This window comes from Lipophrys pholis (assembly GCF_963383615.2).
Source record: "Lipophrys pholis genome assembly, chromosome: 21".
In the NCBI taxonomy this organism is placed as follows: Eukaryota; Metazoa; Chordata; class Actinopteri; order Blenniiformes; family Blenniidae; genus Lipophrys; species Lipophrys pholis.
In genome coordinates, this window is record NC_137649.1 from 5933950 (window position 1) to 5959440 (window position 25491).

The following is a 25491-nucleotide window of genomic DNA, read 5'->3' on the forward strand; positions in this document are numbered from 1 at the left end:
ACGCAAGCCACCTATTCCATCTGGTTTTATTACTTCCTGTACTCACTTTCCACAACCTGAGAAAGAAAGAATCATTTTTGTATTGAATTTACATTGCATAGTTTGGAAAATGATGTCCGTTTACATGGAATTGGCACTGATGATGAAGTAGTTAGCATGCCAGGCCACTAGTTGGGGCTGTTGGTTGTTTTTGTATTGAAGCCACATACACATATGCAGAGAACCATACTCTGTAAACATAAACAACGTGAGAACACGGACATTCTAGTGGACAGACGACCAAGTTGGATTCTTATCACGGTGACTGTCAAAATAAAACTACCAAGTCCAGGAGAATCTGGACTGGGAGTCGTGACACTCTGGAGGAAAACATTGTTCTGATTGTCCATCTACTGAGCATGTGCAGAAGAACTATTTACTACGGCCGTGGTGCGCATGCACAGTAATAGCATTTCGAAAAAGTAGCATTTTACCCCGTACATGTAGTCTGAGAATTTTTAAGAAGTTGCATTTTCAATGGTTCTGACCACAGTTGGCTCCTAAAACACTATTGTTTTGCGTTTCCACTTGAAAATGTTGGGGCCACACGTTGGTTATCATCGATCACTTGATTGTTGTCAGCTGTGTCTGATTGTCCCTCTAATCTCTGGGTTGTGTCTTCCTCAGGCTCGTCAGCAGGCAGTTTGTCTCTTTGAGTCTTTGAGTAAGTTCTTTTGCCTCTTTCCTCTTAATTTTTACAAAAATGTATATTTCCCCCTGTACGTTCACAAATATAACAACCTGGTTCAGAGCTACTATGAGCAGCCAAACCTGTAGGGGGCAGTGTAACAAGAAGCACGAAGCCATGATAGCCCATCAGAATCCTAGAAAAAAACGTGACGCCACTAATGACGGTAAACCAACGCCTTCCCCCCCCTTTAGATGCAAACAGAGTTTTCCACATCTCCACTGTGGTCAGAGTTTTCAGGAATCATCGTTTGTGGCGACTCGTAGCTGTGATTATGTGTAAATACGCGGCCCAAACACAGACAAATATCAGGTTGTTTTTTTTTTAAATACCCGGGTACGTGTCAATATGGCTTCAGACTGTCGCCAATGACCACATCTTGGATTGCCCTTGTCTACTCTCAACCCCCCTGGATACAAATAAACTGCAAAAATCTAGTCTGCCTCTGCATTTGAATCTTGTACCTCTTCCTCACAGTTTGTGAAGGTTTCAATAATTGTGCAATAATGGAAGAGTTGCTCATGAGGAACAAATCTAGTGAGTCACTGGATGCTGTGTTATCTCCTAATTTCTTTAATCGGTTTACAGATGTTCACGTTTTTCACGAGGCTCGATGAAACACGGCAGTTATGAATCCATGTAAGAAAAACTCGTTTCGACGTGCCGTGTTGATATGAGGATGTTGCAAAGAAAAGCCGTCGTTGACGATGCGTCAGAAACATGCCGGAGACGCGCGACGGTTTGAAACCATCCTCCGGGAAATCAAAGCAGAAGATGAACAAACACGGAACGCGTCCACAAACTGCAGAAAACTCTTTTGACACGCAGCAGCTTCTTGTGAATAAACTGAATCTACAAAGCAAGAAAATGAAAAATGAGTGCAGTAATCGAAGTCTAGGTCTGAAAATAAAATAATTGTTCCATATCTAGCGCCCGGGGAGCTCAGTTGGTAGAGCATGAGACTCACATTCTCAGGGTAGTGGGTTCGTGTCCCACGCCGGGCGTCACCTTCCCGTGCTCAGACTGTCACCCCCGCGACCCGGAAACGGATAAGCGGAAGAAAATGAATGAATGAATAAATGTTCCATATCTGTTTGTGAGAGAAAGATGGCGGCCTTCTGTGTTTTTGCTGATTTAAAAAAAAAAAAAAAAGACGACATGAGGCTGTTTAGACACGTTGAACTGGACCAGGATCACCGACTCCTGCTGGAGATTAACACACAAATAAAAGCTCAATCCAAATCTGTTGCTCCTCCTCGTTAAAGTCTGTGTTCCCTCAACTATTAGTAAAAGTGAAATGATTAAATCTAGTATTTCCTTAGTCGACACGAAGTTATGGTGGATAGTTCTCACCAAGAATCCAGGTTTTGAGGGAATTCGAATCATTCTTAATAAATCCCAAGTTAAAACAATTTTATGTGTGAAGTTTGAATGTTGAGTGAGTCTGGATGAATTTCATCTGGTTTCCTCCCTTCAGTCTCAATATAATCAATAGCAGACGTTAAGTTTAGGCAAAATCTTATTGTCCATCTACTGAGCATGTGCAGAAGAACTCTTTACTACAGCCGGAGTGCAACCTTGTGAGAGATTGGTGATGCGTGTGCTGCTAGAGAACAGTGCCTCGGTGGAGAGAACGGTGTTGGCTGAGGAACCGACCTTCAAGACGTCTTGTGCACTTCTGGCTGAAGATATTTGTCCTCGCAGTTTCCCAGCAAAAGAAGCCGTTTTTCCCTCCTTTTTCATTTTGTGTAAGTATAAGGTTTTTTTACACCTTGTGCATTTTGTGTTCTATGAATCCTTTTCTATATCCGTCGACAGTTCGACGGTGGATCGGTTAAGATGTGGCCAAAGAAACAAACCCGTCGGTTCCATGGAACCGTTGCGTCTCGAGGAAGTGACACGAAGTGCGGACCGTTTCAGGGAGCACAGGGTTAGTGTGTTTGTTGAAACGCCCAGACGTACGAGATAATAACGGTAATCTGAGTATCCGGGGATTTGTTTTGGTTCCGACGTGTGTTCATCCAAAACTAGCTGATAATTGAAGTAATCGCAGGGATTTGTTTACTTTATGCGAAGCCCCTGAGTGGCCAAAGAAGAAAAAAACTATTAATGCGAAGGGAAGAGATAATAATTCTTTACCTCAAGTTAAAAGCGAGAAGGAACGAGATCATTTAATCTGTGACCTCGGATTAAATTATCTCGTTCCCTCGCGTTATATTGACTAATTGAACTGTTGTGCTGCAGAGCACCATGAGAGTTTGGAGCGTTGGGAAATCAATTGTTATTATTGTTGTTTAAATTAGTGTTAGTGTTACAGTTTTATTAGTAGTAGTTGCGTTTTATTGTGTTTTAATTAGCCTAGTGAGTTTAATAAGTGTAATGTTGTCGTTACCAAGAGTGAGAAGTGTGTTGGATCTGAGGCGTCACACAAGCGTATCCGTCGGCTGCGTCGGATATAGAATTTTTATTTATGAGCGCAGGCTGCGTGAGGCTGCGTGAGGCTGCGTGAGGCTGCGTGAGGCTGCGTGAGGCTGCGTGAGGCTGCGTGAGGCTGCGTGAGGCTGCGTGAGGCTGCGTGAGGCTGCGTGAGGCTGCGTGAGGCTGCGTGAGGCTGCGTGAGGCTGCGTGAGGCTGCGTGAGGCTGCGTGAGGCTGCGTGAGGCTGCGTGAGGCTGCGTGAGGCTGCGTGGCTCCACCATGAGACACTCCACTATTTTCTACCCCACAAGACGTCTTTACAATGAAGCGATACTTTTGGTTCATCAGTAACTACGAAACACTCAAAGTACACACTTGGATTTCTTCGCAATAAAATGAGAACTTTTAATGGCGCTTCATGTGAAAGGGAACTTTTGTTGTTGTTGATCAGTGTGTTTACACATGTTGCCATTGGAAACGGCTGTAGAGCTGCGTTCTGTCATTCTACACCTCCATTCCTCCCTGATGTTGAAACTTTTGATTCAGGCACATCCAGAAATAAAAGGACGGGGGATTCATGTCTCGGCAGGGCAGATTTGGGGATTTTACTTCCCGCTTTTATTGTTAAAGGCCGAGTGGGCACTTCCTTCCCCCTATGCACGTTCTGAAGCTAACATGTTTACGGTGGTGAAGCAGTCACTGACAATAAAATGCTAAACCGTAGTAAACTCCCCATGGCAAACTCTTATTAGTTAAATCTTCATACTCAAACTGTGTGCTCCGTTCTCTGCGTTGTATGCAGAATGCACCACCTTTCATATGATTTCCTCACTAAAGGACTGAAATTCATCTGATGTCTCGTGTGCTCTCTGACCGGAGCCCTATCGTGGTCAGTTAGGCAAAATGAATCAGCAACAGAGGTCGTATTCCTCAACAAGACCTTTAAGCTCTAAAGTGGGGCTCCTGTCTCATTAAGGAGGTATTTCACACCCTGGATATACTCTCCAGGATCAGTTTCTGGATTTTCTGACACTCCTTAGTTGTTGTTGTTGTTCTTCTTCTTTTGTTATATGGCAGTTGGCATACATGGTTGGGTGCATTACCGCCACCTACTGAATGGGAGTGTGGAGCAGAATGGTTTTTAATCTAAATCCTATTTACTAACCCTGTTTTTTCTAAAAATCTGAAGATGTCCTTGTATATGCTCTCATCCAAATTCCTCCTCAGTATTTCCGTTATGTTCAGTTTAATTTTCTGTCTGTGGAGTGCTTCTTTGAGTATTTGTCTGTGGCGATGGTAATGTTGACATTGTGTGAATATACGTGTTGAATGGTTTTCTGTGCTCTGCAGTATACGCACTTCCCTGTTGGGTGTTTTTGGATGAGGTGTCGTGAATCATTTAGTCTTGTGTGTCCCAATCTCATTCGAGAAATTATGTCTTCTTTGCTGTTTCAGCTGCTGATATTCACATCTTCTCTTTTTGTGCCAAGAAAAGTTTTACATGTTTATAATCCATGTGGATTATAAATGATAATCCCTCATTTGATTTTAAAGTGACCATAACAGCAAGACGGGATGGAGAAAAAAATTTAATGCAAGGGAACGGCGATAATAAGTCGTTCCCTGAAGTTAACAACATGAGGGAGCGAGTTATTATCTCATGGCCATGAATAAAATGATCTCATTCCCTCGAATTATTAACTTGAGGGAACGACTTATTATCTCGTTTCTACACGTTATTATTATTATTATTATCATTTTCTCTACGGCCGCTCAGGGGCTCCGTAACTTTCTAACAGTGTTTCCAGGAGTTTTGTTTCTTTGGAATGAAAACACAGCTTCTCATCCTCTTCAGCATCTTCACTGCCTTCCTCGGCCCCGCACCAGGGAACTGGTCGTCCATGTCGCCCTCCTGTCCCAACAAACCAAAGTTAAATTTGCCTGCACTGAATGCACCGATTCATCGGCAGCCCCCCGTGTTTGTCCCCGACGGCTTGAGCAGTTAACAGTGCTAACAGTCATTTTCCTAATCGTGTTTGTCCAGAGGATATCGGGCTCCTGTCTGACTCCACAAGCAGCTTCTGGTTTATTTGGCTGCTCCGCTGCGATGTGTTTTAAGTAAACTCATCAGCGGTGATCAATCGTCCTGCTCGTTCTCCCGAGGTGGAAACTATTGATGGATAATATTACACTCCTAAACAGAGCTCAGCGTGGGCTGCCAGTTCCATTAAAGTGTTGTAGTTTAATTACCCCCTTATTAATGGCTTCGCTTCCTTCCTTCTTCCTTAATTAACCAAAGAGCGTCGTATTCAAAGATTTGAGGCGTTTGGTACAGCATGTACATGGAAAGTTTAAAGATAAATACAGTAGATGAATATCTAATTATTCAAAGATGTTAATGATTCTCTGACAATAGACAGAAAAAAGCTGAATTTTATTGGGGACTATTCTCTTATCAAATAATCCCCGTGGGTGATTTTGTGAGAATTTACAGCAACAGTGTGTCTCAATGACGCAGTGCTTGTTAATGATAAAGAAGAATTATCACTGAGTGCAACACGACTGGGTTTTTGATTCTTTTCTAAATAACAATGAAGCTTTCAGGCTGGGACCGATAACGGCAAACAGTAAAAGTTACCGACAACACACATATATATCTCGTCTGTTTAGTGGGCTTTGATTTTCCAGTTTTTTTTTGTTTTTTTTCTCTGTATAATTGGACAACACGATTAGTGTAATCGCTTTCACTCCACGCTGAACCTCGCTGACACTGCCTCTCCTCTCTGCAGGCGGATCATCACATAAATCATCTTTACGCTCCATTGCGCCCTTTGTCTAAGGTGTGTTTTCCAGCGAGCTGTGATTTCGACCCTAACCCTAACCCTCATAACACGTTCATTATACAAGCCTTACTCGTCTTCCCCACTAAGCCACAACTTGACACAAAAAGCCACAATTAAAGTTTTTTGTATGAATTTGCATGAATGTGAATCCACCGTGAATCAAATTCACATTAACGTGCACAAAATAACCTCTTAAACACTTTAACACGCATCAACAAGCCAATAATTGACACCAAACACGCATGTCCATCAGAATTAGAAAGAAAAGGTCCCGACTACCAGAGATCCAGTCTTCATCATCATCATCATATACAACACAGTGCTGGATGTTAATAATACAGTTTACCTTCAGACAGAAGCCTCCACAGACCCGGACCAGCTTCTGTTGAATGGTTTTTAATCTAAATCCTATTTACTAACCCTGTTTTTTCCAAAAATCTGAAGATGTCCTTGTATATGATGTCTTCCGAGTTCCTCCTCAGTATTTCCATTTATGTTCAGTTTATTTTTCTGTCTGTGGAGTGCTTCTTTGAGTATTTGTCTGTGATGATGGTACTGTTGACATTGTGTGAATACGTGTTGAATGGTTTCCTGTGCTCTGCAGTATACGCACTTCCCTGTTGGATGTTTTTGGATGAGGTGTCGTGAATCATTTAGTCTTGTGTGTCCCAATCTCATTCGAGAAATTATGTCTTCTTCTTTGCTGTTTCTGTTGCTTTCTCTCATCTCTCCCACTTTGTTTAGAATGTTGAAATAGTGCCTGCCTTTATTGTTGTTATTCCAGCTTGCTTTCCACTTCTTTTTCATTTATATCTTCACAATGCTCTTTATTCCAGCTTTACTGTACCCTACACTCATTCCTAGATCCTCTGTCCCTGTTGCCGTCTTTGCTTACGTGTCTGCCTGTCGTTTCCGTTTAGTCTTATGTGTGCTTGAACCCGAATAAACTGAACCTGTTTTCCTCCTGTTCCATGGACTTCTGGACAATAAACCTGTTTTTACGGAACTTTGTGAGTCTGCACTTTGGTCCGGGAAACAATAACAAGAAAGTTGTGTCTGTGACCTGTGAAAAAGAGCTGATTCTGGACAAAACGAGTGAAATCTGTGATATTACAATGTGTTTGGGTCTTATATTTACAGGTAAACGAAGCTACAAGTCACCGAAAACAATATTTGAAAAGTGGCGATTTTGAAAAACGTTATTGTCTGCGACTGAAGCGTCATCAGCATCATATGTGAGCAGTCTTTGTTTACAGTTAACGTTCTAACAAACAATGCCAATATGTCCCTGTACTTTGATTGACACGGTTCTCACTCAATATTTTCTTGTATTTTACATGTTTTGTACTTTATTGCTCCATTGAGGAGGAGCTCCACTTCAGTCCTAACAAATGACCCTCGGTGTATTATCCCTGAAGGAACAAGAAGTCATTTGTGCCATATGGTGTTTCTGCTGTTAATGTGTTTTTCCAGGATTGTGTTTGATTATGGCTTTAAGCTTCTTGTTACACTGCTGCCTAACGCTCATAGTAGCTCCTAAGGTTTTAATGCAAGTTTGTGTAAATCTTTTTTTTTTTTTTCAGTGACATTATTGAAAACGTAGAGGGGAAATATCCTTTTTTTTTTTTTTTTAAATACCCGGCTATATATAAAAGTGACCTTAGTCAATGAAATGTATACATAACAATATTCCACCACTTACTTTTGAGCTTTTAGAGAAAGCTGAGCTTCTCTTGTAGTCTTGGAGCAGTCATCACTGATGGACGAAAGTTCTCGATTGATGTATCTTAGCCTATGAACTCCTTTTGCCCGACGTCAGCTGTTGTCGGGAAGGTGGGAGTTTTCACAAAATGGATCAACCAGATATATAAAGTGGATATAAATGTGGATTAAACCTGAGTTTAAAAAAAGGGTTGTCCACTCTGTATGATGATCCTGGCCCCTGGAATAAGTTGGTCAATAAAATGGATGCATAGGAAGTTCTTCTCATTGCTGTTCTGTACATTTTGTTTTGCTTTCCTGTGAAAAGTCTGCAGCCTCTGGGTGTCACATTCATATTTTGAATTTAGCTGAAATGTTGACACTTATTGCCACCAATACACCCGGCAGACACAACTGGGTGAAACTTCTTTGGTAGCAGTAAGTGAGGAAGAGGAGGCTGTCTGAGATCCAGCCAGTTATTAAAATCCCACCCTTGTCACCTGCGGGGCTATAAACGGAGCGAGGCGGTAATATACTTCCTGCAAGCACCTTATTACACCCTCTTTCCTCAGAGAGATACATGAATGCATTTTCAATTATATATTCAATGCATATCTATGATTATGTGGTGGCTCGTGTCCTGCTGTGATCTCAAGTGTGACGGAAATTCAGAAAAACTAAGTGAGACCCACCAAGACTGACACTCACAGAAGGGCCATCGGGGGCATTTGTCCAAATTTTGCCATTAAAAGTGTCTTATTGAACTATTATTGGAGGAATATCGCGATGTGAAACTAACCTAAGGGGTTTGTTTTGGTTCTCTTTGTGCTAAAGCGATGGCTCTATCCCTGCAGAACCACCTCTGTGAATTCAGATGGTTTATTAGAGTGCAGAGGAGGAGGATGAGGAGGCATAAAAAAACAACGAAGCAGTGGAGGGAAGAGCAAGTGGTAGAGGCAGAGCAGTGTTTGCAATAATGCACTTTATACTAATACAATACTGGAACGACACTAATTATGCATGAACAATGGTGGAAAGTAATTATTGGATCTTCCACGGGCCTGTGACACTCCCCACACCTGGGGATTGTTGCAGAGCTGCCGTCTCTCTCCATTCTGCTGAGTCAGAAATGCAGCGAGAGCCTTTTTTCTGATGTAATCAGAGCCATCCACTGCACACACACTGCTTTAAACGCACCGTCACATCATGAATTTGTACACATCAACTGGAAACATTTCCATTCGATCAATGTACAGATCATATGTGATGCAATGCAACTAACCAACTAACCAGTCTGTGGTTGGAGTCAATGAGTTGCTGGTTAAAACTGCAGCTTCACATGTTTCTAACAAGCCTCTGATTGGCTCTTTGAGCAAAGCACTTGTGCTTAACGTGCAAAATGTCTTCATCAGCCTCACAATTTTCCCCAACGCACTTTTGCATTAATCTGCAACAATAGTGTGTGATTATAGACGTGTTCTTCTCATGTGTGACAAAGAATCTTATTAGATAGATAACTAGACCTTGTCTACCCCAAGCAGTGACAGAAACTTATCTTTGAATGAGCCCCAAACAATAAAATACAACGCATATTTAAAACACAAATAAGACACAAGTACAGACACAAAGGAAATGTTAAATGGAAACAGGAAACAGTAGCCGATTTAAAAAAGAATATATGTACAGACGAGTTTCTTATTTCATTTTGTTTAGACTGGCTATTACATTTGGGATGAAAGATTTTTTTGTAGATATTTTAAAGGGCCAGAGGGACTTTGAAGCGTCTACCTGATGGGAGTAATGGGAGTGACGGAGGGGGTGAGAGGAGTCCTCTGTGATCAGGGTGGCAGGTTGAACAGTTCAGGGATCGGTGTTTGTGGTGAACCAATGATGTTGCTTGTCTTGTTTGACAATACGGGAGAGTTTTGTTTTGTGTTTCATGGAGAGGGAACCGTACCAGGACGAGATATCGAATGTAATGATGGATTTACCCGCCACTATGCCTCCTTTGCATTTCCGGATTTCAATTTCTGCTCCACTTTGATCTTGTAGTTGACTTTAGCTTTGCCATCCTTCTGTACTGCTTCTCCAGCTCCCTCACTCTGAGCTTGTCTCCTTGTAAGAAGGCCCTTTGTCTTTTGGACCAGGCAGAGTTTTATGTCCTTTGCCAACCATTTGTTATTATTTGGATGTATAATCATTTATTTGGTGGGAGTGACAGTGTCCTCACAAAATAAAACATAGGATGTCAGCACATCTGTCAGCATGCTAAAATCATCATTAAAAAACAAGTCGCAGTCGGTAAGTTTAAAACAGCCTTTCAGTCTTTCTGTTGCCTCTTTATTTCAGACTGTGATGGATTTCCTTATGGATTTGCCTGTTTTCAGCTGTGATCTGTATTTTGGCGGTAGCAGGATGACATGTGGTGGGCGGGGCTTTGAGAAATATGCACCGGCTATATTGCCGTAGCGTAGATCTAATGTTTTGTGCAGTCTGGTGGGAGTTGTGACGTATTGCTCCAGACTGGGCAGATATGTAGTGATGTCACACCTGTTCAAATCCCCCAGTACACACACTGGCTGCTCTCCAGTCTGACTGACAGCTCTGGTGTAACGGTCGGACAGGCCAAGTGTGACGCTGTTTTGTTTAACATTCCGTATTGCACAAGAAAACTTGAGCAAACATGCAGAAAAAAAACGTTGACAGACGCTCAAACTACGGACACACACAGAGCCTTGTCAGGAGTCGCTCCGACAGAGTAGCGCCCCCTATTGTCTGAACTGTTGGAACTGTGTACTGTGGTTATTGGTCATTACATCTCAGTTTAATCTTGTCGATAAAACTTTGGATCCAAATTAAACGTGCCCTCCTTTCTAACCCTGGAGCTCGCATCTCGTTCTGACCCGATCGAAAAAGACCAGCAACCCACCCACATTGCTCCATATCATTGATATTAACGATATAACTCGAAGCCCACTCGACTCATTTGACCCTCTGCTGGCCGGTTCCGGCAAGTTGCTGTGAAGCAGGTTGAACAGTAAAGTGCATGAAGAAGATAAAGACAGAAGGATGTAAAATAACAGTCATTGTGAAAAAAAACAATTTTTTTTATACAGTGGATTGACTGGATATAGGTTAATCTAAACATTGGATTGGTTCTATAGATTAATCTAAACGTTGGATTGGACCTGTAGATTAATCTAAACGTTGGACTAGACCTATATATTAATCTAAACATTGGATGGGATATATGTTAATCTAAAGATTGCACTGGCTCAATAGATTAATCTAAACATTGCACTGGCTCTGTAGTGTAATCTAGCTGTTGGACTGGAGATTAATCTAAGCATGGCCCTAAAGAGAGTCTAGGAATCTCTGCATTCTGATAAAGACGCAAAAAAGCAGCGAGAGAAAAACGTGTGAAGAGGGAACAGGATGTGCCATGTTCACTGTGAGGCACAAAATGGCCTGTAGGTGAGGAAAAAAAGGCAGATTCAAGCTCTGGTGCCCAAGTTTTTAATCCTAATTTCTGTGATGGTGGAAGCAGCTGGAGAGATGATTGTAATTGGATACAGCCTCACAAGTATGAGACAAATTCTATGCCCAGACGATCCAATTAAATGCCGGGTACTGCCTGTCCCACTTTAATAACATGCATGAACTTGGTCCAAAACATGTTTTATCAGTTCTGGTACAAATCTACCTGATGGAGTGTGAAGAGGCTCTGACCAAGAAAACCTGATCAATTTTCATTTTCTTGTTATTTTGAAAAGTTGGTGATGTTGGTACGAGGAAACCGAATCTCTTTAACATTTCTGTTTGTTGCTATTTCACTTGAATTGACCAAGTTATCATAAATATCATAATAAAGTCTTCATACAATAGCAATACATTGTCGATGGGCACTTGTTAAATTTGAACTTGTAGTAAAAGCTAAACGCTATGTAAGACTAAACTACTTTTCACTAAAATGTTACACATACATACTGAGTCTTTTGACTTTGACTCATTGCTGCTAAAGCCTAATAAACAGCAGAAAGTACCCTTTGCGCCATGTGCTTTGAGGGGCTTCGTCTTTTCTCTGCATGATGCCGGAACAGTGGAACTGCTCGCTAATGGAAGCAGTGAAAGAAAAAACAGCCTTGTTTTTGTAGGTACAAGTCAAGTTGTGTTATATTTGAGCTGCACTTGTCTTCAGTTTACAATCAAACCTGCTGAAAAAGGAAAATCTCAAATCTTGAAATCAACAACTTGAAGGAAAAAAAAAGGTGCAATTCTCAAGAAGGATGTATCTGCGTGTTTATTGGCTGTGAGGAGGCGTATCGATCGGGTTCGCTGTCCTTCTCTTGGCTCAGTCGCTCGCTCGGATTAAGAAAAGGTTATCATGATAGTATGTTGCCCCTCGGGGTGGGAATTGATAAGATTTGTTTTCCGATTGCCGATCCTGCTTAACGATTCGGTTCTTTATCGATTCTCCTTTGGAGGAAAGGATCGACAGTTGCCTGCGAGTCTTGACCGCAGAGGAGGTGCTGACGTTGCTGCTGGGTGAAGATTCACTCTAGAACGGATCGAAAACACGACTTTCATTAAAAGTAATCGCTGATGTGTCAAATGTTTCTGCATGTTGCCCGTATTGCCTCCCTTTGATGAAATATCCACTTTACAAGTATTACAAGTTGCATATCTTTTTGCCCATGTTTCCTGCCGGCTGCACTGGCGAGCGACGTCACCACTCACTGTTCATACACAAGCTACACAACGTGTGTGGTGACGTCGTTCACGCCCGCTGGAGTCCATAAGGGAATGGTTGGTCGGCAGTGTTGGCAAACGAATCCAAGAAATTGAAACACCGGGAAGCGTTTTTGAGTGTGAGCAGAGCCCCGTGGTTGTTAACATCACGGTGACTCAACACACAAAGCAGTGTCCATCGTTATCAGTTGGGAAAGTGAGACTATAAAAAACAGCCATTACGTTAAGTTTCCCCCTTCATCCTCGTCCAGAACAGCTCGTTACATTCAAAGCAGCGTCGCGCAATGAACGCGTCCCTCGATTTTGCCCCACTGAAACCGTCAGGGTGATGGGAGACGTCTACGACAGGTTCAACTATCAAAGTGTTCCATTGAAATACTGAACCACCTCACTTTTAATGAGTCCGCCTCTCTGGGATTGAACTCCGATGCAGTTAATGACGCACTGGATGAACCAACAGCTGTCCTTCCACCCGCCTTTCTCCCCGACGAACGTGTTGACGGCCCCCCGACAACCAGGTGCATTCAGACGTCTTGACAACCTCCCACTTGCTGTAATTTCAGCTCCACTTACATGTGATTGTCTATTTGGAGAGCAAAGAGCCCCGAGGTGACAACCGGCAGTTAGTCTGCCCTGAAACTCGTCCTGCCTGAACCTTCATTATTGATCTTAGAGAGAGAGAGAAAGAGAGAGAGACAGAGAGAGGGAGACCTGAAAATTAAGATAACTGCAGTTGGTGTGCGGTTGGGGGTGCCTGTGCAGAAACGCTTTATTTCACGAGTGTTTCTCTACAACACAGAGTGGTGGAGCATGCCCGGCACATCAAGAAAATAAAAAAAAAAATAAATAAAAAAAAAAACATCAAACGTCTTAAAGAAAAAAGAACATTAAAAAAAAAAAAAAAGCAATCAGAAACACATCACAGCATCGTCTTCAGGAATATACGGCACGACGATCAGAGCTCTTCAACAGATACTTCATGCTAAAGCGGAGGCAACACAACAAACACGCAGCTCTGTTGGTCTCTGCGTCCACAAGGATCCCGTTTGAAGAACATCATAGACTTTAGAGACTCCTGTCTGGAGGAGACGGACGGGCGCGTCTTTGGATTTCAAAGACGTCACAAAGAGGGAGGTCGTCGTGTGTCGTTGGGGAAACCCGGTCTCACGGGGTCGCAGTCCGCTGTGGTTTCCACGATGTTCTTGCTTCAGCATATGGTGTTTTAATGAGTCCTTCGTTATGAGGCTTTCTGAAGAGCTTCGGGGCGATACATTCATTAAATTCAGGTGCAAGAAAATAATGAAGGCTTGCAGGGCTGTGACCCTCAAGGACCAGGAGCCCCCCCCCCCACCTTGGGCTAACAGACTTTCTCAATTCTCATCAACAATGGCCACTTTAACGTTTTGATTATTAGATTATGAAGCTCCTCTCAGACCTGCTTTTAGGCCTTGTTTACACAACGATTCCAAGTGAAAATGCAAAATGTGTTTCACTACAAAAACGACCAACAGCGTTTTCAGAGTTTCTGCCGTTTCAGTGTAAATGGACACAACGGTGTAAACTTCAAACGTTGGACAAATATAATCACAGAAACGATGTTTTCACATGGAACGTTGTTGTCATGAGGTTCTTATATAAAGAAACAACTAAAAAAAGTTGTTTCTTTAACCAGAACCAAAATATATTGTGATGCAGCTTTTATACACCAAATGCAAACACTTTTATCAGATAAAGACACTTATTTCACAGTACACGCTAATTAGAACACATTTTTATTTTTTAAATGCTTTCACCTCTGTTTTCCACTTATTTAGTTATTTTTCCCTCATTGTTCAAGTTCATTAAAGTTAAATTATAAATATTGGAAATGGCCATTATTATTATTATTATTATTATTACCCTGTAAAGCATGAGGAGCAGTAAAAGCACATTTACAAGTTGAGACCAAAAACAGAACAAAAGCAATTAGAAATAAATCACAATTCCAAGATACAAATTTACATCAACAGGCACGATGAAAAATAAACAAAATCTTTATGTGAAATATAAAATAATGTGGACAAGTTTGAAAAAGGCCTGAGAAAAATTCATTTTCAATCAAATAATTAATTTAAATAAAAAAAAAATAAAAGAAAAAGATTTATCGTGGCTGAGAATATTTATTGGTGGTATTCAGAATAACAGCTCAATTTCGATTTTATGTCCCACACTTCTTAACCGGTGGTTCTGGCTTTGCCTGATCTGTGGCCCCGTTTCCATGACAACAGAAAACGGTTGTTATGTTCTGGGTGTCCGTTTTACACAACAACAATGTTCGGAGTCACTGGAAAAACGCAACTTCTTGATAAAACTTCCATTCCATCTTTGTGGAAACGGGGAAGATGCAACTTTTCTGAAACTGTTCATACCGAGTTGCTCTGTGTGCACGCGTGTGTGGTTTCACAGTGTTTTCACTTGAATCATTGTCATGTAAACGGGGCCTCAGGTTGTCAAAATGATTTGCATACGTTGACAGAAAACAAAATACGACGTTGAGAATTCTCTGCAGACCTGGGAAACTTCTGTTTATTTTGTATGTTCCTGAGCGCGTTTATTTAAACAAGAGTTTGGCTTGACTGTAACATTTTGGCAAATCAGAGATTGGAGACGGGGTCTACAGCCAAGCCGGAGTTAAACAAGTCTGAACTGGAATGGGTACCTGGTGGATACAGCAAGAAACAGAGCTCCAAACCAAACAGTGTCCCTTTACACGGGGAGATTTTGGTTTTCGCGTATTGTTCAAATAGAAATACGTAGCTGGAGCTCCATCGCCCTTCAGAGGGTCTGAACAAAAGATCCCCAAACCTGAAGAGTCTGTCTTTCAGTAATCTTATAAGACATGAAGAGGCCCGGTCCCAACCTCTCTTCCTCATCCAAACAGCAGCAGACGAAAAAAACAAACCCCCATCCCACTTAGTGCAATCAACAGCCAACAAACAGATGAAAACAGTGAAGAAAGTTAAAGTGAAATGCCAACACGTGGCGGTGAATATTCCAGCAGCGCAGCACAGAGAAACAAGCGTTCACATCGGACATGCTCACGTTAGTAGCCATGCAGTCAACAAGCTCCGTCTGGTCTGTCCTCCGAGCGTCCATCTGGAGAAGAGCAAACCGTTCCAGGAGTGAAGCTGTTTGGGTTTCTAACGCTTCCTCCAGTGTTTGACCTTGTACTTCCAAGAGGCACTTTCTGTTTGGTTGCCAGGTTGGGGATGGGGTCCATGAGCAGCTGGTGCAGGCGTTTCAAAGCTGGGAGGGTCGCGTCCAACCCCTCGGCCTGCCCGCGCTCCCATGTAGCCCCGATCTGTCCTGCAGGTGTCCCGTGTCTGCAGCACCAGGAAGAGAAGCTGGAAAATCCCTGGGTTTCCCTGCTCCCGCTGCTTCACAGAGCCACTTCCTGTCTGTTGGGGTTGCCGTTGGCCGCCGGGGCTCCGATGGCGATGGTGGGCGTGGTCTTCTTGATGGAGGTGAGGCGGATGTGGGAGGTGCTGTGCAGGTAACTGGCCTGGCGCTGTGGATGGGGGCCGCGTCCACAACGCAGCTGACTGAGGAGGAAGAGGAGGACAGAGGTAGGTGAGTGAGTGAGTGAGTGAGTGAGTGAGTGAGTGAGTGAGTGAGTGAGTGAGTGAGTGAGTGAGTGAGTGAGTGAGTGAGTGAGTGAGTGAGTGAGTGAGTGAGTGAGTGAGTGAGTGAGTGAGTGAGTGAGTGAGTGAGTGAGTGAGTGAGTGAGTGCACAAGACTTCTCTAAGACCTTCACAATAACTGAACACACATTTCTAACAATCTCCTAGACCAGAGTCTTCAGCCTCTCTGCAGTGGCGCTCTGAAACTGCCCGCATATTCTACATAAATAAACATTTTGCTTTCAGTTTTATTTCATGTGCCTACCCCACTGTCTTTCAAAAATGGTCTAATCTCCTGGCTGAAACCAGCCGAAGAAGGAAAACAATGGTAAAATCACTCAAAACAGTCAGAGAAGTTTACTAATATAGCTAAAACTGTTCTATTGGGAAATGCACAGCGGCTATGAACAGCTAAAATTACTAAAACATCCAAGATGCAAAGAATCACTAAAGAAGCTGCTCAAGAAAACACATTTCATAAATTGTAGCTATGTAACATCATGATTACAAGATGCTTTTTTCTTTATTTCAGATTTCTTCATGTTTTGTGGCTCCAGGTGAGTTTTATTTGTTGGAAAATCACCAATAAATGGCTGTTTTGGTCCTTGTCCTAGACCGTTTATGATATTTGGAGAAACGCCAAGAAAGTATAAAATAGTAATTTGGACTCATAACAAAGTTTGACATTTTGAGTTAAAAAGATATGTCTGAATGGCCATTATTTCTCTATAATATTGTAATTTCTCCCCTTTTTTACCAAAATTCCAATCATCATGTTTAATCTTAATACAATTTTTTTGAATGCATTTAACCCTTTTGACCTTTAGATTGAAGGTACGTTTCTACAGGATCTGTCAATTTCTCGCATCCCATTCATTGGCTATGTGAAACACACCACGGTGCATGCTGGGTACGGCGCAGCGCATTTCAAACGTTGTGTTGCGTCATCCTGGAGCTCATTTCCATAAAATAGCACCCTGTCAGCGTTATGCAAATGAGGACCGTGGGAAGTGGCGGTCAGACGCAACGCAAAACTTTGGTGAAAGGTCTAAACTCGCTGTAGTGGAACCAAAACTAGGACATATAATATTAATCTGCACCGCTTGTTTCTTACTTCTTCTAATCTAAAAACGATGTCAACAAGTCAGGTACACATAGTGAATATGAATGTTTGTTGAGAAAGAGAGAAATGTGGTTTTGTAAACATGAAGTGCAAATATATTCCCTTCTTTCTTGAGTCTGGTTTCACATGCAAAATGGTTATCATAGATTAAAAATGAATATTTATTTGGGTTCAATTGAAATTAATCCACAGTAACCCTGTGATTAATCTGATCACAAATTGTTTGACAGAACTTATAAAGAGATAAAAACTAGAAAATGAAAAAGACTCCTAGATTTAAGGCCTGCGTAGGTGTTTAATATCATGTTATTTCTTTCCACAGTTATAATCCTGAGAAAAGGGGCAGACTCTTAATTAGCTGTGCAGGTGGAAAAATATCAAGGACATTTTAAATTTTTTTTAATTCAATGTAAATCCTTCAAGTTGAACCAACAACAATATTCAGTTTTAGCTTCAAGTGAATTCCTGTGAAGTTCTTCCCACAGGCTCAGCTCTGCTCGACGGTGTCGGGATTTCATTGCGAATGTGACCCAGATGACGGTGTAAAGCCCTTCCTCAGGTTCCCCGAACGCCGCGCTGTCACAGCTGCAGGCTTCAGGAAGGATTGTGAGTTTTGAAGAGGGTTTCCATCCCAGTGAGGCAGAATAATGAAGAGTTGAGGGATGTTTAGTGGAAGTGGGGAGCACTCAGAAGGAGATTTAGAAAGCGACGGGGCCGTGATTAGTTCATTCAGCGGCGGCGTTCCAGAATCCATTCGCGGCGAGAGATTGCGGCGCTCGCCGCCCGCTCGTTTCCTCTGTTTATTTGTGAATGCTCGCAGCGCCGCAAATGTTCATCCCCCGGAAAGTTTTGATTAGTCTGGGAAAAAAAATAGCAATTTAACCAAACATCAGCGGACGCACTGCCAAAACTGAGCCTGTCAGCCAAGAGGTGGCGGCTTTCTGTGCTGCCCTCATTCACCGCTCGCCTGTACAGTCAATAAGCGAGAGTTGTTTAAGCATTCAGCCGCTGCGTCACAACAGTCGGTGTGGAAAACAGCAGTGACCCGTCTGCCTCGACGCCGCAACCACGATGGGAAAGATGTGAACACCTTCTGGAGGTCGATCACTGAAACAAACGTTGAAAACGGAAATTTTAAGTCTGTAGTAAAAGTGAGCCGCATGGCCACATGCTCACTCCACACAGAAAGGCTCACTGATTCGACTGACAGCGTTTCAAATTAAAAACTCACTCTGTTACTATTCCACCAAACTCCTGTTTGCTGGAGGACGAGCTGAACGCAGTTCTTAGTTCATGAATCCATTTCTTTGAGGAAGCGCACAACCAAATAGAAAAATAGCAACCCTGAAGAAAATGGCTAACCCCCTGTCTACAGTGGAGGAATGCTTTGTTGATCTAAGGCCACGTTGACACGACAATGTTTTCCAAGTGAAAACAGAAAACGTTTGTTGTCTTTTGGGTGTCTGTTTACGCAACAACGGTGCTTGAATGCCTTGAAAATGGCTTCCAAGGTGGAACTTTCTGAGTTTGCTAAAACTGCTCGGACTCCACGGTGTGTGGTTTCATTACAAAAACAAAAACGACGGCACCCTCTAGTGACTGAACATGAAAACAACACTGTTTTCATCATTTCTGCCATTTCCGTGTCAACAGACACCAAACTTGTCTGTGTAAACACCAAACTTTTCTGAAACAAAAACGTTGCAATAAAGTCATTAAGAAAGCAACATGGAAGTTGTTTGTATTGAAGAGGTTAGGTTAAAGTTACTTTACCAGAAATAAAAAAATTCTTTACAATATACCGCCCATAAAAGGTTTCACTTCTGCACAGAGAATAAACTAATACACCAAAACAAGAGCATGACCACGCGTTGTTAAAAACAAACCAGAATTTGTCGCCATCAAACTGTGTTTTGGTTTCTCTGACTGACGTCATCTTGGCAAACCTGCCGCAAGGCTTTCTTGGATAACGTATGTCAGGTCCAACCTCTGAACATTTATTAATTCTGCAAGGAAGAACACACACCGAGTTAAGATTGGTTTTACCCGCGAGGAGAACGGACAGAGAGTGTTTCAGTTATCCTAAATGTCTAAATGTTTTGTCAGATCCGCATCCTGCCCATCTGCAGACCACATTCCTCCTTACCATAAAAGATCACAGTGGAGAAATACAAGTCGTAATAGATGAGAAAGAATGTTGGTACAATGAATGTGATAACCTTTCGTAAGATTATTCCAACAACATATTTAAAGGGATATCCAGAGTAATTAGTTACTTTTCTGTACCGTGTGCTATAGGAAAAAGGATGCGGCTAATATCACCTTCGCCATATAAAACACCAAACAGATCAGTTCCCGGTCTCGTTTCATTGAATCACTGTTGAGGACTGCTGACATGTGATCAAAGTGGCAGAAAGCACCGGGATGAATCACACCTGTTGAAATGCCGACGGAAGCTCTCGCTGAGCAGGTAGAGGGCGAAGGGGTTGACGCAGGACGAGGAGAAGCTGAGGACTCGTGCCAGCAGCGTGATGACGAGGTGAGCCAGCGACAGGTCCATCTGGTGGTAGTGGAAGGAGCGGTACATGTAGAGGACGTGGTTGGGGAACCAGCACAGGGCGAACAGGCCCACGAAAACCAGCACGATCTTGGCCAGGCGCTTCCTCGTCTCCATCTGGAACAACGGACGGTAAACAAGACGTTAAGGCAGAGGGAAATCATTTGTGACCCTGATTTGAGGGGTGGAGGAACTGAGGAGGGACACACACACACACACACACACACACACACACACACACACACACACACACACACACACACACACACACACACACACACACACACACACACACACACACACACACACACACACACACACACACACACACCAGACATAAGCAACCTTTATCAACCACAGAGCTCAATTAAAGGTGTGTGGGGTCATCAAATCTATTGAGGTACGTCCTGTAATGCAAGTGTTCCAAAATGAAATACTCTTATTGGATTTGAGGTGCGTCTCAATTATCATGCACTGAAAATGACATGACAAATGTGGGAAGCAAACCTTAAATAAGTGGTTCATGAAAAGGTCATGAAAAGTTTCCTTTAATCGGACTAAAGAGCTAAAGAATGTCTAAATAAAAGCCATAAAAACATCTTCAATCCATCACATGCCATGTCGAAGTTGTTTGAAAAGATGATAGAAATACACCCGAGCCTAAATGTCTTAGAATGGTGGGAAAATGTAACCAAGCTTGGCGGGACTGATGGACGATTCCCGCTGGGACCCGCATGCTAAAAGCTTCCTCTGATGAAACCAATGGAAACACGAGGGCGGAGAGGAGGAGGAGGAGGATGGACATGGATCAGAACAGCGGCTCGTATAAGCCGTCGTACAAGGAGTCTGGCGCTCAGCCAGCGTCTGCCTGACGAGGTCGGAGACGTACAGGAAAAGGTCAGTCCCGTCAGTCGGAGGCTTTCTGAGCAGGTCAGCCGTCTCCGCGCTTAAGAGTTCGACACCAACGCACAAAAATGGCAACGGTGCTTCTCAGAGAGCTTCGCTGTGCGGGTCAGAGAAACGTTCTCTGCTTTCAGAGCAACATATTAATGTTCATAACTTCCATCAGGCTTCAGGTTTGGAATAGGGGAATCAGCTTTGTTGCATCTTGAGGATAATTTCCTCTTTATATTTTGAAACGCTCACCTAATTTCTTTTGGAATGTATTCAATTCTTTTGTAAATTCAGATTTAGAAGGAAAAAACAGTAAACAACTTCAGAATTAGTTACCGACAAAAGCTTTGTTAAAAAAAAGTTTTTCTGTTTGTCTTCATTAACCATTTTAGGGTTCTTTGTCATGTGACTCTCTTTTCCCAAGTGAGAGCTGCATTGGTTCTGAGCCAATCAGAGTTGGCCGTTTGTTAAAGGCACAGGACGACCGGTTTTGTACGAGTCACTTTAAAAACGTTAAACAGTCGAAACTCCAGATTACTGATAAAGACAAAAAAAATACATTTCAAATTTATTCACATGTTTTTCTGCACCGTGGGGGAGTGGTGAGCTCTCACCCCCTCACACTTAGATTACTCAAGGTTTGGCATGGTTTGTTTTTTTTACTTTTTATTTGAGAAACGTTCTGTGTTTATGCAGCAATATATGCGCATGCAGAGTTGCATTTTCTCAGTCTTCATTATGACGGAGTCGGAGTTTTTTGGAAAAGTTGTGTTTTCAGCGACTCCGTGCACCGTAGTCGTGTAAATGGATCCCAAAACGCAACGAAAGGTTTCACTTGGAAATGTTGTCATGTGAAGGGGAGCTTAGTCTGATTGAATTTCAGATGATAATTATGTTTTATGAAAGGTTTTTTTTTTTTTTTTTTTACTTATTTGCACTTGTTCTAAAGGGGGGGACACAATTTATACCCATTGCAATCCATCCATCCATCCATCCATCCATCCATCCATCCATCACTAAAACTCCAATGCAGACTTGAACATATGAAACAGTAAAAATAAACCAAATTTTCACAATGGTGTCTGGTGTGTGTGTTACACTGTTAATCACATTCACACAGACATACCAATGGAGGCGGCCGCCATGCTCAAGGACAGGAGGAGATAGGAAATTCAACCTGCAGCCTTCCGATTGAGAGACGACCACTCTACCAACAGAACCACAGCCTCCCACCTTGTAAATACAAGTATTTTTCTAATCCATAAAAAAAAATTTCCATCAACAGCACACATTACTGTTGAATCCCCGAGGATTGAAAACACCACCAGAAGATAAAGCCATCACAAAGGAGCATTGCTTCGCCCTCGGGTGCCCGTAGGTTTTCTTCCCCAGTTGGATATTTTAGTGAATGGCTGTGAACTTGTGCACAGCAGTGAGCTGGAAGGAGGGACACACAGTGTCAGGAACCATCAACCAGTGCAGCAAAACAAAGGCTGGAGGCGGATTTGTGTTCAGGCCACAGAGACTCATCCACTTTATCTTCATTGGGGAAAAAAAAAAAAAAAAAAGAAGGCTCCAGCATTCATTAAGTTTTGATCACTTTATTTCTGTTGGTCTTTGTTAACCTAAAGGACATTTTTGTTAGTTTTGTTAACTGAAAAGGACGATCGCCTCGAGGCTGCCCTCAACACAGCAGCAATGGAACATTTTGTTTATCCAGACTGTTTTTTGGCTGCTTCTTTCCAGGCTTTACCAGAGAGGATCATGTGATCCACACGTCCCTATTTGTTGAAAGTCCATGTTCTCAATGAGCCTGTTTGTCTCTGAGGCTGTCCCTGATGTCTTTCACCTGGGCCTGAGTGTGTGATTGTCGTCACCTGGTGGCTGTGGTATAAAAAAGGGCCTTTCTTGTGTGTTCTGTACGTTTAGAAAGAAATCTTCATTGATACGTTCCTGCATGTACACCTGTTTCAGAGCTACTATAAGCAGCCAAACCTGCAGGGGGCAGTGTAACAAGAAGCGTGAAGCCATGACAGCCAATCAGAATCCTGGAAAAAAAAACACAAGGTCCCGAATTGTGACGTAAATCTCCGCTTACCCTCCTTTAGATGCAACTGGAGATAAGTTTATCCACGTTTTCAGTAATCATCGTTTGTGCTGCTATTATTTGTAAATGTGAGGCCCAAACACAGAAATATCACAGTTTTTTTTAAATATCCGGGTACGTGCAAACGTGGCCTGTGTTTCTGTGTCTCTGCCGTCCTGTGCTTCGGCATTTCAGTGTCTCTGTGTCTTATTGTGGACTCCACTCCCTTGACCGGGTGGATTCTTTTTCATTTTTGGTTTCCCTTTTTTCAATAAAAAAATCTATTTTTTTTCATGAACAACCAGTGTCACTTATCCTAAGTCCACATCTCCAGACCCAAACCTGACTTTTTCTTTATAATTGCCAATTTCCAAATTACCAATCCAAACTCAATCAATTTATCAGTGTTTTTTGTCATGAAATGCAATTATGTGTTTTGAACACTCAATGGCAATTTTATTAGGTGAACATCTTAATCTAGTTTATCAGCCAATTATGTGTGTATACCTCCGCATGTAGACATGGTCAGGATGTAGAACAAAGGTGATTTAAGTGACTTTGAACCAGGCTGTTGACCTGAGTATTTCTCAACTGGGATTTTTACACATGACCATGGAGCAGAGTTCTCCGGGACAAAAAGTCTTATTGATGTCAAATGAAAATGGACAGACTGGTTGGAGATTCTATAAAAACAATAGTTCCTAATATGTGTGCTGAAGAGCATCTGTGAGCTTTTTAAACAGGGTGAAGCTTGAAGTCCACACTGAGGTTACAGTTCACACCGAACCATCAAAACTTGAATATAGACGCTCGAAGTTCTGATGAGTTTCCATTTTGGACGAAACGACATGATTCAGACTGCTGCTGTAACAGTTTGGAAGATATTTACTTGGAAGACTGAGTATTGTTGCAGACTCTGTTCATCCCTTTATGGTCACAGTGTATCATCTTATACACATACTGTATAAATATATAGGTAAATCCAATGATGACACAACAACAAATAAAGTGGTAATTAAAATAACATTACCAGACCACGATAGAACTAAGATCAGACAAGTACTCCAAGTACTCCAAACCAATACTCATAATAAGACAAAGAACTAAATAACATACCGTATAGTTCCCAATAGACACACGGTGTGTGAGTGCAAGCCTCGTGGTGCGCATTTATTGGGAACATGTGAGCACAGTTTTAAAACATTGTGTAAAATACAGTCATTACATGGAAGTATTCCTGCAAACCGCACTTGCACACCTTGATCATATTGAGATTTGCTGAGGTTTTGAAAGACGCTTTTAAGAATAAAATGACTGTTTGAATGTTTTAGTAGAGTTTAAAGCGAGTAGCTGCAGTGAGGGCACGCTTCTGCTCTCTTCAACACTTCAAACAGGATAAAAGACCTTGTCACAAAACTCAGATGACCTTTGTGGATGAGTTCACTGGACTCAGAAGGCCTCCAACCCAAACCCTAACCCTCCACCATCACCGGGTTTGAGTCAAAAAGGGCCCAACTGAGGAATTAGCCGAAAAGGAGATTCACATCCTGGATGTTGTGACGCTGGCAGGACACAATGGACCAAAATGTATGAGGGATGCTGACGGCAGCTGCAATAGCTAAACAGGGTTCAACCTGCCAAAGGTCTGCCTAATGTTTTACCCGGTGTGTTTAGAGGAGAGTAAACACAAAGTCCCCACCGGAGCTTCATCCAGGCTGGACCTTAAATCAGCTTGTATGGCGGTGAAGAGAAAATCTGTCCAGCCTATTGTTTCCTCCCTGGAGTGTGAATCTCTGCAACACTCATGCAAAACCATTCCAAAGTCATTTGCACACAACAAGGGGATTAAAAAGACTCCCGTATAAAAAAAACAATGCATGGGGGGGGGTTAATGTCTCGCAATGAGCGCGTCTTTAATTAAATCCATTTCTGCTGAGTGGAGAACAGATGTGGCTTCCAAACTCATCTCCATCAGGTGTAACAGCAGCTCACAGCGACTCACCTGGTCTGACTCGGCTCTCCAGACGTCAGATACGGTGAATTAAAAAGAAGAGAGAAAGTTACCCAGCAGCGAGCGCTGCTGATTACGGAGCAGAGGTCAACTCTGTGCTGTTTGCTGCATGCTGCTGATTTCTGTTGACTCTGATTCGCCGCCAGCAGCGCAGCAGACTGTGGCATTATTCCCAAGATCCTCTTTGGCACCTGCAGCTCCATAAGTCATGCGGATGGATCGGTTATATGAACGCATGTATGGGTTTTTTTTTTGTTTTTTTTTCTTTCTTCTCAACGATGAATTCATTTCTACTATCTTGTTCCCCATGTGTACGCGCACATGTGTTTATCATTGCACTTCAGCTGCTGCAGTCGCTTTGAATAAATCCAGATCCTTCCAATAACTCTGACAAATGTCAGCTTTTCTCTCAAGTGGAGCCGACTAACTGCCGCCTTCCACGGAGCCGGCGGAGCCGCCCGGTCGAGCCCGACTGCCAGCTGCCATTAGAGGCAGGCCGAGGTGAGCGGAGCTCGGGGAGTCGCCGGGTTGTCATATTTCTATCACCATCCAAAAGCCAGAGCTCCAGAGAAAAGCTCGCTTCATCTGTGAGGCCTTTTTTCGTGATTTGCGATTGAAATACACCTCCCAGTCATGCACTTGAGCAAAAAGCCACGCGTCTCCTGCTGATTGACTGAATGAAAATACCAGAACAGCGACTTTACGATCACATATTGCTGAAAAA

At 42.6% G+C, this 25491-nt stretch overlaps 1 protein-coding gene across 1 annotated transcript in view; it reads right to left on the reverse strand.

Annotated features, from left to right (window-relative positions):
* Positions 1-15855: 15855 nt before the first annotated feature.
* The window catches only part of nmbr (neuromedin B receptor), a gene marked incomplete at both ends in the record, with an annotated part of 65268 nt that continues 55632 nt past the window's right edge, over positions 15856-25491 (reverse strand). The window contains 2 exons of the mRNA XM_080491297.1: positions 15856-16018; positions 19655-19893. Coding sequence (XP_080347423.1) covers positions 15856-16018; positions 19655-19893 — 402 coding nt within the window. The remainder of the gene's footprint in view (positions 16019-19654; positions 19894-25491) is intronic.